This window comes from Lagenorhynchus albirostris, chromosome 1 (assembly GCF_949774975.1).
Source record: "Lagenorhynchus albirostris chromosome 1, mLagAlb1.1, whole genome shotgun sequence".
In the NCBI taxonomy this organism is placed as follows: Eukaryota; Metazoa; Chordata; class Mammalia; order Artiodactyla; family Delphinidae; genus Lagenorhynchus; species Lagenorhynchus albirostris.
In genome coordinates this window covers 131023649-131038046 of record NC_083095.1, presented here as the reverse complement: position 1 = coordinate 131038046, position 14398 = coordinate 131023649, and the positions used below count along the sequence as shown (strand labels likewise).

Sequence of the window (14398 nt, the reverse complement as noted above, 5' to 3'; positions counted from 1 at the left end):
AATAAAACCCCCCCACCTTCATCCTGGTGCAGAATGCAGATGTGGCACCCGAGGCCAAGGAGCTTGGTCTAGCACTGGTTTCCGTATACGGCAATTACAGGAGGAAGGTTACCCCACCCCACAGCCCTCCTATGGTGCAGAATCATATTTAAACCTATTAAAATTATTGACTTGCTCCCAGCTGACTCTCTCCTGGATCTTAAGGGAAAAAGTGCTTTCCTTTGCCTTCTGAGAATTCTTGGCAGAAAGTCTACCAGGTTGCTTTCTTCACCTTCTTAATCTCACTGAGCTGCAGTGGTCATTTGCATCACCACAGGTAAGAGTAGCATTTGCTTTGGCCTCCTTGTAATTTAAGCATCTGGAAGCTCTTGGCCTCAGAGTTTACCCTTTCTCAGTGCAGTCTGAGAGGAAGAACCAGAAGGCGAGTCCCAAATGGGACAGAAAATAAAATTGAATAATAAAAATTCAGTAAAAACCTAAAAGTGTGTTTGGGTTTTAATGTTGCCTTTATATTTTTTTAATTTCTGTGGAGTACTGGTTCTCTCTTTTTATCGCTTTTGTTTTTGCTTGGTTTTGATTTTCCTGAAATTGTGGTGCTTTCTGCCGATGGTGTGTGTGCGCCTTCCATTGCAGGGTTTGCAGCTGTTCTGCTCGACTTAAGGCCCAGGGATTTGGCTTCTGTCCAGTGTGTTTTGGAAACCATGGGACACCACTGCGCTAATGTTTACATGCATCTGCTTCTGTCTTAGTAGCTGCTATGCCTCCATTATCTGTACATAGAGACCCTGTTTGATGTTACGGATAAGGACCAGTGCTGAATGAAAGATAACCACTATCCTTTTGCCAGAGTTGGAAAATAATTAGAACGAATTTACTTGAGCAAACTTGAGGATTTGCTTTATTTATCACAAGTTTCTTTGACGATATGAACTCTACAATGTTACACTGATTAGGAGGTGCTTGGGCATTACATTTTTCAAGTGTCCCATGACGTCTCCGTCCTCTCCTGCTTCCTGCACAATGAACAAAGCTTAGTTCCAGTGAAGGGAGAGAGTTTTGTCTTCAAGAGTTAAGAGTCAGCACTATACTTTATAAAATGTTGTCAGGGAGCTGCTACAGACTTGTAGACAGGAGGTAGCCAGGTTCAGGGAAATGGGAAGTTAGTCAAGGATTTCTGAGAAAGAATTGGAAGAAAAGTAAAAGCAAATACCTCTGATTGTGGATTGGAAAAGATGGCTAGTTTAGACTTTACCTGAAAATGTTTGACCAAGAGTAGAAAAAGAACTAACCATGGGAAATGATTAAAGATAAATAACGACAAAAGACAATAAACAAACTTCAAGACTTTAATATAGTGATGGAATTCAAAGTGCTTTATGAACCTTCCAGTAACGGTATTGATATAGTGTGCCTTAAAAAATTTCTGCTCAATGTGTTATAATATTTGACTCAAATAGGTTATTTTTGTAGATACCAAATGAGTGATCCCAGGTTATCTAAGCCCAGGTAGAACCAGAAGATGAAGTATATAACTTGCCCTAGGGTGGAAGGTGTATGGGGATGTTTTTGGGTTGGAGGAGGAGGGATAAAGAATTCGGTCAGATGTGTTTTCTAGGCCCAGCTTTGTCACTAATGATAATTATGGCCTTTCACAAGTCATTGTACCTTTCTAGCTCTTAAAGAGTGGGATTCATTGAACTCTTAAGGGCCTTTCAGCTCTAAAATTCTAGGAGCCCATCATACCAACATGTACCACATTCTAGTTATGATTATCTTAGAATGGAAAGTGTTTTAAAGTGCAATTCTGAAAAAATTTTGTCTTTGGAGTAAAATATGGGCTGGAGAGAAGAACTTATGGTTCCTTAACAGTTTTCTCTCGGCAAAATTTGGAAAATGCAATAGACTTTCAATAGGAAATTTGCTTTTAGGATCTACATTGTCTTTTTCTGCATAATTAATGGCCAGGCTGTTTTGCCATAGATTTATCAGATTTAAATGTGGGAAAAGCCATATATGCCTAATTATAACTATTACTGTTTCAAGGCAGGAAGTTTATTAGTTATCTAAATGATATTGCCTATTGCCTTTGTCTTCAGAGCTGCAAAGTGGAGCCTGATTTTCTAATTGAAGCCGAATTGGTTGGTGGTTCTTATCTCATAAAATGGTGGTATTCAAAAGCGTACTGTTGCCAGTGCAAGCATCCATAATACTCCCATTCTTTTCACGTCTAGGCCAACTGGTCTTCAGGCTGTTGTCTGCGCTAGTGGTCATTTGCTTATAATCATTGTTTTTCCTTTCTTGACTTCCTCCAAAGTGGCAAAGTGAAATTCCTCATGTGGTCCTGTCTGCCCTCCCTCTTCTAGTCTCCCCAACCTACCCCATCCAACTCTCAGGCCAGGGCTGCAGAGCATGGAACTGTGGCTCCCTATCATTGTGCACTCTTATTACAGAGCCAAGGATTGTCACCAGTGAAGAAGTCATTATTCGAGAAAGCCCTGCGCCCCCTGTCACCCTGCAGTGTAACCTCACCTCCAACTCTCACACCCTTACATACAGCTACTGGACAAAGAATGGGGTAGAACTGACTGCCACTCGTAAGAATGCCAGCAACATGGAATACAGGTGAGAGGGGCTAGCAACTCCTGGGAAGATGGGAGGGAACATGGTTGAGTTTACTTGACATTCATAATCTGTAATTATGCTATGTGGGAGAGACATGGTCCTCCCCTGGAGACTCTAATCCAGTATATCTGGGGTGAGGCCCAGGAATCTAGAAAGGATTTCTAATGAGTGGCCAGGTTTGAGAGCCGTAGAAGATCCCTTCACTATGATGATAGAGCAGCTGAGGGCATCGGGAGTGATTTGCTTAGGGTAACAATGCTAGTCAATAAAAAAGCCACAATTAGAATGCAGGTCTCTTGACTAAATCCAGTGGTTTGAGGAATCAGATTGAAATCTGATCTAGGACTCTTAGAGCAATATCACCCTAAGTGATATTTCCACTGAGTAGATTTCCTAGTGAATTACCTTTTAGGAGTGTTTATTATGACCATAACCTGATCAGGACCAGTGGATACAGAGCTCATTACTGATCTGGAAAAGGATGGTAGCCTGGAAATACCCTTTAATGAAAGGGGGATATTTGCTGGCAGAAGTTACCCAGCACCTGAAGATTTGGTACTTTTTTGGAATATCTAGAACACACGGTACCTCACCTTTCAGAATAGTTTGTTCCTAGTTGAAAAGGGTCAGCTAATCCTATTTGGCAGGATGATGCAGTGCAAAGAAAGAGTGCACTGGAGTGAGACCAGGAAAACCTGTGTACCTAGTAGTAGCAAGGACATCCTGCAGTATTTTGCAGAATTGAAATCATTTCATACCCCTTATTTAATTGACCCACATTAATTTGTGGATCCTCCTTTTTTTTGGATAAGAAAACTGAGACTCAAAGAGTAATAATGCTTGACTGCTTTCAAGGCCACATACTGTACCTAATAAGTTGCAGAACCAAGGCTAGGTTCCAGGTCTTCTGACTTTCTAGAATCTAGGTCATTGTTTTTTTTTCGTTTTTTATTGTTTGTTTGTTTGTTCTTCTGCTGTATTATACCATTTCGTGGCAAGGTAGTTAATCTCTCTCCACTGTAGTTTCTTTTGATATAAAATTGGAACTATAGCCTCAGCTATATCCTCATAGTTTGGAAAAGGTTAATCAAATAGAGATGCTGAGTGGAATAAAAGGCATCTATTCTTGGTCTGTCTATTAGTTTTACAAGTTTGTTTTTTTATAATACCTCTTTCAAGGTACCACACGTCCAATCTTGTTTCTCTTGGGTCTTTACTATGTTACCCCCCAAAGCTTTGAACTGTAACTTTATGTAAAGTTTGAACCTAACTTTATAGAACGACTCTTTTTTTTTTTAATTGGAGTATAATTGCTTTACATTGTTGTGTTAGTTTCTGCTGTACAATGAAGTGAGTCAGTTATATGTATACATATATCCCCTCCCATCTTGGACCTCCTCCTCCCACCCCCCAGTTCCTACCCATCTAGGTCATCACAGAGCACTGAGCTGAGCTCCCTGTGCTATACCACAGGTTCCCACTAGCTATCTATTTTAGACATGGTAGTGTATTTTTCCTCAGCCTATTTGAAGCTCTCCGGGGGGTGTTCTGCATTGTCAGAGTTTTTCAGGGAATCTGTAGAGTAACAACTCACATTTTGTAGAGTAACAACTGATAAGTCCCTTGGGCCACCTAATAAGTTGGCCATGGAGCCAGTGTCAGACCCTGCTTCTGCTTAGCCTGTAGGGGACATATTTGATTTGCTTTAGTTACTTCCCAATAGCTAGTCAAAGGAAATGTTGTGGGGAGATTTTGAGCCCATAGGCATGGCCCCAAGTGTGGGAGTCATCTCTCAAGGAACTTACTGTAGTCAAGTCTAAGCCCTAAAGATATTGCTGCTGCTGCTGCTGCTCCTCCTAACTCTGGAACATTGCTAAGAGCAGCTAACTGGTGTCTGTTTCCCTATTGGGAGCATATTGATATAAGAATAGGCATTTGGTTCAAATTGAGAAGACTGTTGACAGCTCCTCTTAGAATCTTATGCTGCCGTGGGTATGCTGAGACAGTCCTGTGGGTGGGCTATGTCTCTCCTCATCCATACTCTCTTCAAGTCTTTTTTGGGATGAACGGTAAGATGAGTAAGTGCATTTGGCCAGTGTTTGAGGTCAGGTGTTTTTCTCAGACATTAGTGCAGTGGAGATTTGACCATTGCAAGTATTATATTTTAACCATTGAGCAAAAGAGTAGGAGCGGGGGCTTTCCTGGTGGCGCAGTGGTTGAGAATCCGCCTGCCGATGCAGGGGACACGGGTTTATGCGCCGGTCCGGGAAGATCCCATGTGGAGCGGAGCGGCTGGGCCCGTGAGCCATGGTCACTGAGCCTGCGCGTCCGGAGCCTGTGCTCTGCAACGGGAGAGGCCACAACAGTGAGAGGCCCGCGTACCGCAAAAAAAAAAAAAAAAAAGAGTAGGAGTGAAATAATGTTTATTTTCTCATCTGGAAGCTGATGTTTCTCTGTTTTCTGTAATTACACACCAGCCTTTCTGCACGTTTGGGGGGATGTGTCTAGGCCAGCATGAACTGAGCTGATATGAAGCTGACCTTCAGGGCCAAGAAAGCTTGTGTAGGATCACCCTATAGGATTCAGAGGAAGTACTGTTCTCTTCATACATACTTCTTGCAGTCCTTTCACTCTGCTTAACTTGGTCTAAGTTTGTGTTCATTCATGTGTTTATTCATTTTTCTACTGTATTCCAGGCACCAGGGTATGTGCTGGGTATAGAATTGTGTACCAAATAAACAGTGCCTATCTACATAGAACTTGGTCTGTAGGGAAAAACAGACATTCATCAAGCAATCACATAAATAAATAATTACATATTGTGATAAGGGTCGTGAAGAATTACAGTGTAGTATGAGAGAGAATGTCAGGGAGAGGGATGTCACTTAGATTGGGGGGTGGAAGTGACATGTAAGCCAAGACCAGTGGAAAAGGACTTAAGAGGCTAAGAGTGATGGGACGAGCATTCTATATAAAGGAGCATCTTGTGTCAGGGTTTTGAGGTAGGAACAAGTTCAGCACATTGAAAAACTGAAAAGAGACCTGTAGGGCTAGAAAGTGGCTGAGATGACACTAGGGAGGGGCCAGATCATGCAGGGCCCTTGAGTTCTAGCTGCACCTAAAAGTCTTGAGAACTGAGCTGCATCTCTGTGGCTGATGCTCTGATGGCAGATTTTTTCCCCCAATATTCCTATGTCCTGTTAGTAGACTTATTGAAAGGCATGCTACTAAAATGGAGGGTAGGAAGAACACTACTACTAAAAGTCTTCAGGAAAGCGCAGAAAAAGATTTGCTTTTTTTCTGCTCTTATTTATTTGACTGGAACCACCAGGTGAGCAAGAACTTTTTGGTGATGGCTCCATCTTCTGTATCTAAGTGTAGATTATAGTAGTTTGTACAGCCCTCTCTTTTGATTACTTGCTTTGTAGTTTATTTCTCCCAATAGACTGGAGCATCTTAATGTTAGGGACCTGTATTCCTGACACCCAGTAAGAAGTAAATTATTAATACACAGAGGGAGGTTTTTGCTTTCAGTTAGGAGGAGGTGAGTTGCATGTCAGGGCACGACTTGGAGAGCAGGGTCCCTGGTTGCCCCTTTGATTCTCCTTTTGTTGTGTATTTTGACTGTTCCCAGCTTCCTTACTTGATTTTTCTTCTCATCTCTGCAGGATCAATAAACCGAGAGCTGAGGATTCAGGCGAATACCACTGTGTATATCACTTTCTCAGTGCTCCTAAAGCAAATGCCACCATTGAAGTAAAAGGTACAAACCAACAGAGGCTGCGGTGTGAGCCTCTCACTCTGCTTCTGAGACACTGACTTGGTCTGGGCTTCCAGTCTTTGAGCTTTTCTTGTTTTCATAATGGGAGGCAATATAATATTATGGATAGGACTGAAGGGTCAGGAGCTCAACTGCCCGGGTTTAAATCCAAATCCCATCATTCACTGTGTGACCGTGGCGAGTTATTAACTTCTCTATGCTTCTGTTGCCTCATTTGTAAAACCTAACACGTGGCACATGGGTAGGTTAGAGGAATTAAATAAGTTAATATAGTAGGTTGAACCATATGAAATTTCTGTTTTTGTAGTTCAAAAAATGTTTCAATTTTGGTAGCTTCATAATGGTTCATCCTTAGGTAAAGCTCTTAGAATAGAGCCTTTGAAGTAGTATTATGTAGGTATCTCCAATGGGCCAGGATTTGGCAAAGTACAGTGTGCAGGGTGAGTATAAACTCTTTGTAAGGTAATTCATTAGAATTGTAATAAAAACTCTGGGTGCCCGGCATCTTAAAGATGAGATTGTAGCTGAAGGTTGCAAGAAAGGCCAATAGAACTGTAAGAGTCAGAGCTGACTAACATTTAACCCAGCTTTCCTGTGTTATTTCAAAGAAGCAGTTGAGACCCAGAAAAGTGAAACCACTAGCTCTCTGTCACACAGTGAGTTTGTGGCAGAGCTAGCATAGAACCCAGGTCTTGACTCCCATCCCTATGTTTTTCCATTTTATAAAATGGCCATGGGGAGGCAGGGCTACTGTTTGAGGTCAGACTGAAGAGGTGAGGATCTTTTTTAGTCCTTTTCATTTTGCTTAGGAAGGACAGACTTGTTCTCTAAATCTATAGGGTGATCCCTAGAAGGTGGAAGGATAAATTTAGGAAATGGGAATGGCATATATAGCAGGTATTCAGATTTTCCTTAAAATATTTGGAAGACTAAAAATTCAGACTCAAGAAAATCTTAGACACAGTCAAAGTTTCTATTATATGTTGTTACTAAAGGAAAGTAGTGTCTTGGTGACACTTGCCCTAACTTGTGTCCTTGTTGACATAAGGACGGCCAGTGCCTCCTCTAGTGGCCAGATTCGATTCTAAATACCTGAAGGGGTGGAGTCACAGTGGCATGGTTACAGTCCACACAGGCCAGAGAACCTAGGATTTGATTAACTCCGTGGCTTTTCTTGTAGAGATCTGGGTTTATCACTGTTTTTGAAGAGTGCCATATTTATTCAACATGAGGATGAAAGTGTGATAAAGTGTTTTCTCTTAAGCCAGCCAAGGGCCCTGGATGAGCTGAGCTACGTGGGGAGACGTTTCACTCCTTCATATGAGATCTGAGGCCCTGCAACATTCCAGGCTAAGCTTTTGGCACAAAGTTCAAGTGCAGAGGGAATGGGATGGGTGAGGGAGGGAGAGTGTCTAGTGTCTAGTTAATCGAGGTCTCCAAGCCTAAAGGATAATTACATATAATTCGAAGTCTTGACTAACTCTAATCATATTGATCAAGCGTTAATGATTTCTAAGCAGCACTTTCAGGAGTAGAAAGAGAGTTATTTTTCCATTGGTTTGTCTGCTCAAGAAGGTGAAGTTCCGATGGCCCCAAAGGCATCTTTCCTCACATTCTCTTTAGCAAATAAGAAGTGGTCTGGAGGCTGCAGTCAGGAGTGTCTTCCGAGGAAGATACAACAGGCACAGTATCTCACCATAGGGAAGACATGTACTGTGCTCTGTTGCATTTGTACTGTACAATAACCCTGTGCGGTGGATTGGACAGGTGGTATTAATATCCTCATTTTAAAGAAGTAGACCTTAAGAGAATTCTGTTTTATATAATCCTAAAACATATTCTGTGACTAGCTTGGGCAGATAGGTTAGTCTGTCAAGAAAATTCATATGGAATTCTAGTCTTTCTTCCTTCTCTCCCCTGACACCTGGATAGAGAACAGCTGAAAACTTAATGTCTTTTAGGTTAGAGATAGTTTGGTCTGGTAAAGACTGAACACTTGGCTTTTCTTGTGTAAGTTTAGGAGGGTTTGCCATAGGCCCAGGATCACATTCTAAGCTAGCTCCCGATTATGGTTGGGGTAGAAAACTGCCTTGAATTTACAGCGGTATATGTGTTGTTCCCACAGCATTTTCATGTAAACTCTTGTTTCCTCAGTTCCTCTAGGGTGGGGTAAGAGACAGTTATCTTTTTATAGCTATAATGATTTAAAAACTCTGCTGAGTAATAGAGAGGCAAGAGGTGGTTGTACTCAAGAACAGAGAAATTCAGGGGATTCAGGAACATAAGTGATCTCTGCCAGAAGGAGTCTCTGAGAGTCTCCATTTGTGGTTTTAACTAAATCGACATTTCAAGGCAATATAATTCAGACCATACATACATATTTCTTTAGCACTTATTCTACACTCAGCCCTTTTCTTCCCCATCTGGCTTTCCCTGCAGTTGAAAACTTCCCTGGGGTGTTGTTTGGGCTCAGCACTGTGGGGAGTGAAGGACTTAGACTAGCCAGAGACTGGGCATTATATGTCAAATGACTAAATCTTGAGTTACTTGTTATGTACAAAAGAAAAGAAGGCTGAAGGAATCAGAGGGAGGGACACATATCTGGGAACAGACCTGAGGTGGCAGTGCTTTTCCACCTTAGCCTGTAGATCCCCGTCAAGAAAGGAATTTTGAGGGTGGTCGTATATACATGTGGTAGGGAAGGCCTTGCACCTGAAGTAAGGTTGGTTTGTTTTTTCTTTCTCTTTTTTTAAAGGACAAGAATGAGGCACAGTATAAACAGGAAGATACTATTACTGTTGAGGATTACATTTCTTAGGTATTTGGCAGGTGACCTGAGCAGATGCTGGGGGAGGAGGATGGAGCAGGGCTGGCCAGGGGGAGAGGAAACAGCAATGACTAGACCTTGTGGGACCTCGGTCCTATAACCAGCCTCTCCAGGGATCTGCTTAGATAACTCTGGGGAGGCTTCTCTTTCCTTTTTGACTCCTCAGAGGTTGTGTCTTCTGGAGACTCCACACCTTACCATACAGCATTTGTGAAAGAATAGGTGTTGAATTTTCTATCCCTGTAATTATTCAACTTTTCTAGCCCTTAGTCCCTCCCTCTTCCTCTTCCTTTTCTAAAATTAAAAAATGTGCTCACAAAAACAAGTTAAAGTTTTCTATGTAATGGACAAATTTGAAAAGAAAATACCTCTCATGACTCCCAGACCCTATCCTCACCCTTCAATCATTTTGGTGACTCCAGTAAACAAGGAGTTTGAGTTTTATTGCTGTTTTTAGAAAAGGATTTTGGTGGTCAGCAAGTCCTCTGCGACAGACATGCCATTGCCGCTTGTGAAAGGTACATCCCAGCCCCAGGAAGGTTTGGGTCTGGTGTTTTATTAGGGCCATCATTATGTCTCCCTGCTCATTGGGCATTTCAATTGAATTTCAGTCTTTTGGTGGCTATGAGAGCCAAGATTGATCTTGTTTTTCTTCTCCCTACTTACTAGCTTTCTTGCTATTTGAATATTATGACTAAATGTTAGGATTTCTAGAAGTGACCTTGCCCTGCATCCCTGTTTCCTACTCTGTTGCATGGCCTTACAACTGATATATCAAAGTTCAGACTGGCTGAGGCGGACTGTATAGTGATGGTGACAGATATCATTATTAGGAGTAATAATACACCTCTCACGTTTGTACAGCACTTTCAGCATGCAGAGTGTTTTTGTGCTCATTTATTCGTTTGACGGGCAGCTAGTTTGACAGGTGGAGATGCTTAGAGGTTGTGACATAGTTTAAATTCGAGCTGATGTCAAAGCTGGTTCTGTCTCAGAATTGCCCTGACTTGAAAAGTCTCTGAAAGCATAACAGTAATATCTTGAAGCTGCTTGAACATTTTGAACATGAACCATAGCCCAAATAACCATACCTGTTCCTTCTTTTCCTCTCTTCAGGGTGCTACTCTGACCTACCTTAATAAGAATAAGAACAGCTAACGTTACTGTGTGCTTATTACTATGTGCCAGGCACATTACTTGTCCCTTTCCTCTCCTGTAGTCTTCACAACTCTGAGGTAAATGCCATTATTATCTCCACTTTCCAGGTGAGAAAATTGAGGCTCCAAGGGAATTGAATGATTTGCTCAGTGTGACATAGTCAACCAGTGGGGCCAGAGCTCTCACCCAAGCACCCTAGTACCAGAGCCCATGTTCCTAAGCACTAAGCCACACCGCTGTGTTCAGCATATAACAGTGTAAAGGTCTTGGACTGACAGAAGAAATGGGTTCTAATCCTGGCCCTGCCATTATAAACTTGCTGTGGCCCTGACCAGTCACTTTCCTTCGTTGGGCCTCAGATTCCCCAAGTGTATGATGAAGTAAGATGAAATAGATGATCTTGAAGGTTTTGTAAGGCTCTAAAGGTCTGTGGTTCCCTTATGTGAACACAGATGAGAAGTTGGGTTAGTGAAGAAAACGATTTCTAAGCTTCTTTTCCTAGTAATAGTGACTGTCAGGTTCTTAACTTTGAGACTGTCACCTCAGTGCCCCCCACACCTCCACGTGTTCATCTCCCTGTCTTATGAGACACTCCCTGTAGTCCCCTGATCTCAAACACTGATGCTAGGAAAAGTGTTAGAGCAGTGGTTCTCAAACTTGATTTAAGGTATATGAAATGTGGCCTAGGCATCAGGCTTATTAAAAGCACTCCAGATGATTATAGTGTACAGCCAAGGTTAGAATCATTCTTAGTGGAGACTTCAGTGCCTCCTACTCAGTGGTTTCACCTGCAGGAGAGGGAAAAGCCTCTTCCGCAGAAGGCAGCACAAGTCCCAGACTGCTCTAGTCTTTACAACCACTGATTATTCTGTATAATTATTGAGCCAAAAAGCCAGCATCTTCCTTTTTCTAAAAAATATTTATTTATTTGGTTGTGGCACGTGGGCTCCTTAGTTGTGGCAAGAGAACTCTTTGTTACAGCCAGCATGCATATGGAATCTAGTTCCCCGACCAGGGATGGAACCCAGGCCCCCTGCATTGGGAGCACAGAGTCTTAACCACTGCACCACCAGGGAAGTCCCCCAACATCTTTCTTGCTTCCATCTCAGCCAGTCTCATATTGTTTCTTGGGCTTGGCCCTTGGCTAGCAGTAAATCTTAACTCTCCCTCTGCCTTCAGCCAAGCCTCTATTTTTGCCTATAGAAAATATGAGGTGTCTCTGGGATTTGATAGGTTGCATGAAGGAAGCAAAGAGACCATCTCTACATTATCAGTGTGTTGTATGGTGAGACGTTGTGCAATATCTTTAAGGATGGAGTTTCTTTGAAAATGAGTTGCAAGATTATGAATTTGCTTTGAAAAGTGAGCACTAAATAAGCAGTCCAGGTAAGAGGCCCCATACCTTGATCCTGTCTCAGCTCTGTTGTGTTAACTTTATTTAACATCATCTTCAGCTGAACATGCCTCCGTTGCCTAAGCTGGCACTTTCTACAGCCACCAGCCTGGCAGAGAAGCTGGATGCTTCTCTCTAAATGCCTGCAAGTTAGGCAGCAGAGGGTACTGAGGAACATGCCTTTGTCCTCAGCCAAAGGCCTAGGTAATGACATTGGGTCAGGTGTTGGTGGGTAACTTAAGACTGTTTTGGAACCCCGGTGTTGCCATTTATTAGGATACTGGAAGGGTCCATCCATTAACTCATGGGATTAGAGTATGTAGCTAACAAGGCCAGATCATGAGTTAATTCCCAAATGGGTGTGTGATCTCTTCTAAGGATCTCTGTTACTTCTTTGCTACCCAGTCTGTGCCTCCCTGAGAAGGTAAAGGGAATTAAGCAGTATTTGCTCTGTCCGACTCCTCAGACCTACCTGCAGACCAACAGGACCTAGTTAAGTAGGTCCTTATTAAGTGGCAAGCCCACATAAGGTGAGGCACCATAATCAGTATAAATAGGCCTTTAATCAGTATAATTTGTCAGTATCTGACCTGAGTAAACCTTATTAGAGCCACAAACAAAAGTCCTGTTTATATTAGCAAATAGGGAGAAAACACATAATAATCAGCATCTTTTTGATTTCTTAGAACTCATAATGCTTGTCTTAGCCTAACCTTTCCTTTCCCTAACTAATAATGCAATTTAAATGTTTATTTTTGACCCTGGGCTCCAATCTTGTGCTAGATTGATACAGAGATGTAAATTAATCCTCGTAAGACCTCTATGAAGTGTGGGTATTTTATTCCCATTTTACAAAAGTAAATATTGAAACCCAAAGGATTTTAAATGACCCACCTTAGGTTACTCAGTGAGTAATAGAGTCTCAGTAGAGCCAAATTTCTCTAACTTAAGTCTAAAACTCTTTACATTATAGTATATGAAGTAGCTGAACTCTGACAGATAGATCAGTCCCACCTTAGGTCTAGAGCGTTCTAGTACATCTACAAGCAAAGATAACATTTGGGCAGTTTGCTGTGCAGTTACCAGTAATGCATATTGTATATTTTTATTGTTTATGGACTCTGTTTTAGTTTGGTTATTTCCCCTTCTATATGGTAAAGTTCAAAAAACATGGCCTCTGGAGTCAGATAGCCCTGAATTTGGATTCTGGCTATACCAGAATTTACTAGCGGCATAATTTTAGATGTTAAGTAACTTTACCAAACTTTACCAAACTTGAGTTTTCTTATTTATAAAAATTGGGTAATGTCTGCCTCATTGGGTGGTTATATTTGTTACCTGTTGCTGCACAATAAATTGCCTTAAAACAGCAAATACTTATTACCTCATAGTGTCTGTGGGTCAGGAATTGGGGAGCAGATCAGTGGGGTGGTTCTGGCTCAGGGTCTCTCCAGTTGGCTGGGGCTAGATGGCTGCCTCGGGCTGTGGCGGAAGGCCTTAATTCCTCACTACGTGGGCTTCTTCATAGGCTGTTTGAGTGTCTTCCTAGCATGGCAGCTCCCCTCTCCCAGAGCGTGTATTCCGAGAGAGAGAGTGAGCGAGAGAGAGAGCGAGAGGGAAGGAGGGCAAGGGAAGCCATTTTGTATTTTGTGAACTATTTGCACACCTTTATTTTTACATATAGATATATTTTGTCTATATATTGATTCATGTTCTATATATGAAAAATATATAAAATACATATTTTATAAATATATAAAATGTATGCTATATTTTATTCTTTAGAATCAAGTCACTAAGTCCAACCCACACTCAAGAGGAGGGAAATTAGGCTCTACCTCTTAAAGGGAAGAATATCAAAGAATTTGTGTACTATTTAAGAGGTGGACTCTGAGCCCTAAGGGGCCCCCCTCTCTGACCACTGCTGACATGTGCTCTGAGAGCCTAGTTACCTTTCTTGCTGTGGGTCTGCTGTGTTGCTCAGCTGGTGGGGCAGGAACAGGCTTTCTGATTGAGCAGCAACCATAAAGGACAGAGAGAAGTAAAAAACTTCATTGACCCAGAGGCTAAAGTGATGGTTGTTATAATCATTCCTTATCAGGTTAGAGTGATGTGACTTGGGTTAATCTTCTGTCTTCCTGGTACACTAGTGATACTTCCACCAGTTCAAGGGTGAATAATCAGGGCATTATTCTTTTGAGGACATCATTCCCAAGCTTCACTCAGTATTCTTTGCTGAGTTGAGGAGAAAGCAGCAGTAGATGTAATAACCATTGAAAACTCTTAACAGGCTTCACTATGTAAACATAGCCAATAAATTGCGGAGTGGGGATGCACACTAAGTTCCTGTATAGTCTCTGCACACAGTAGCCTTTAAGGCGCCTTCCTATCTGTAAATAGAAGCCTCTATAGAATCTGGAAGTAGATGAATGAAAGGAGGACTTGGTGTTCTCCTGAGCACCAAGGCAGGAGTGAAGGCCATCCCCACCTGTCTCCCCAGGTCTTGGCCTTCAAGAATAGTAGCTTTTTAGAGACTGTGGAGCCATAAACCAACTGAGCTTTTAGCCTTCTAGGTGGTTCTTATGTGTAATCTTAGGGATGAGTCTCCAAGGCAAAA

General features: G+C 42.0%; 1 protein-coding gene across 3 annotated transcripts in view; it reads left to right on the top strand.

Moving 5' to 3' along the window:
- Positions 1-14398, top strand: part of NPTN (neuroplastin) — a 55749-nt gene that overhangs the window by 26702 nt on the left and 14649 nt on the right. For all 3 annotated transcript variants that reach the window (XR_009541403.1, XR_009541402.1, XM_060153561.1), the window contains exons 2-3: positions 2451-2622; positions 6291-6385. Coding sequence is in view for 1 of the 3 variants with exons in the window: in XM_060153561.1 (XP_060009544.1) it covers positions 2451-2622; positions 6291-6385 (267 nt within the window). In the remaining 2 variants the exon portion in view is untranslated. The remainder of the gene's footprint in view (positions 1-2450; positions 2623-6290; positions 6386-14398) is intronic.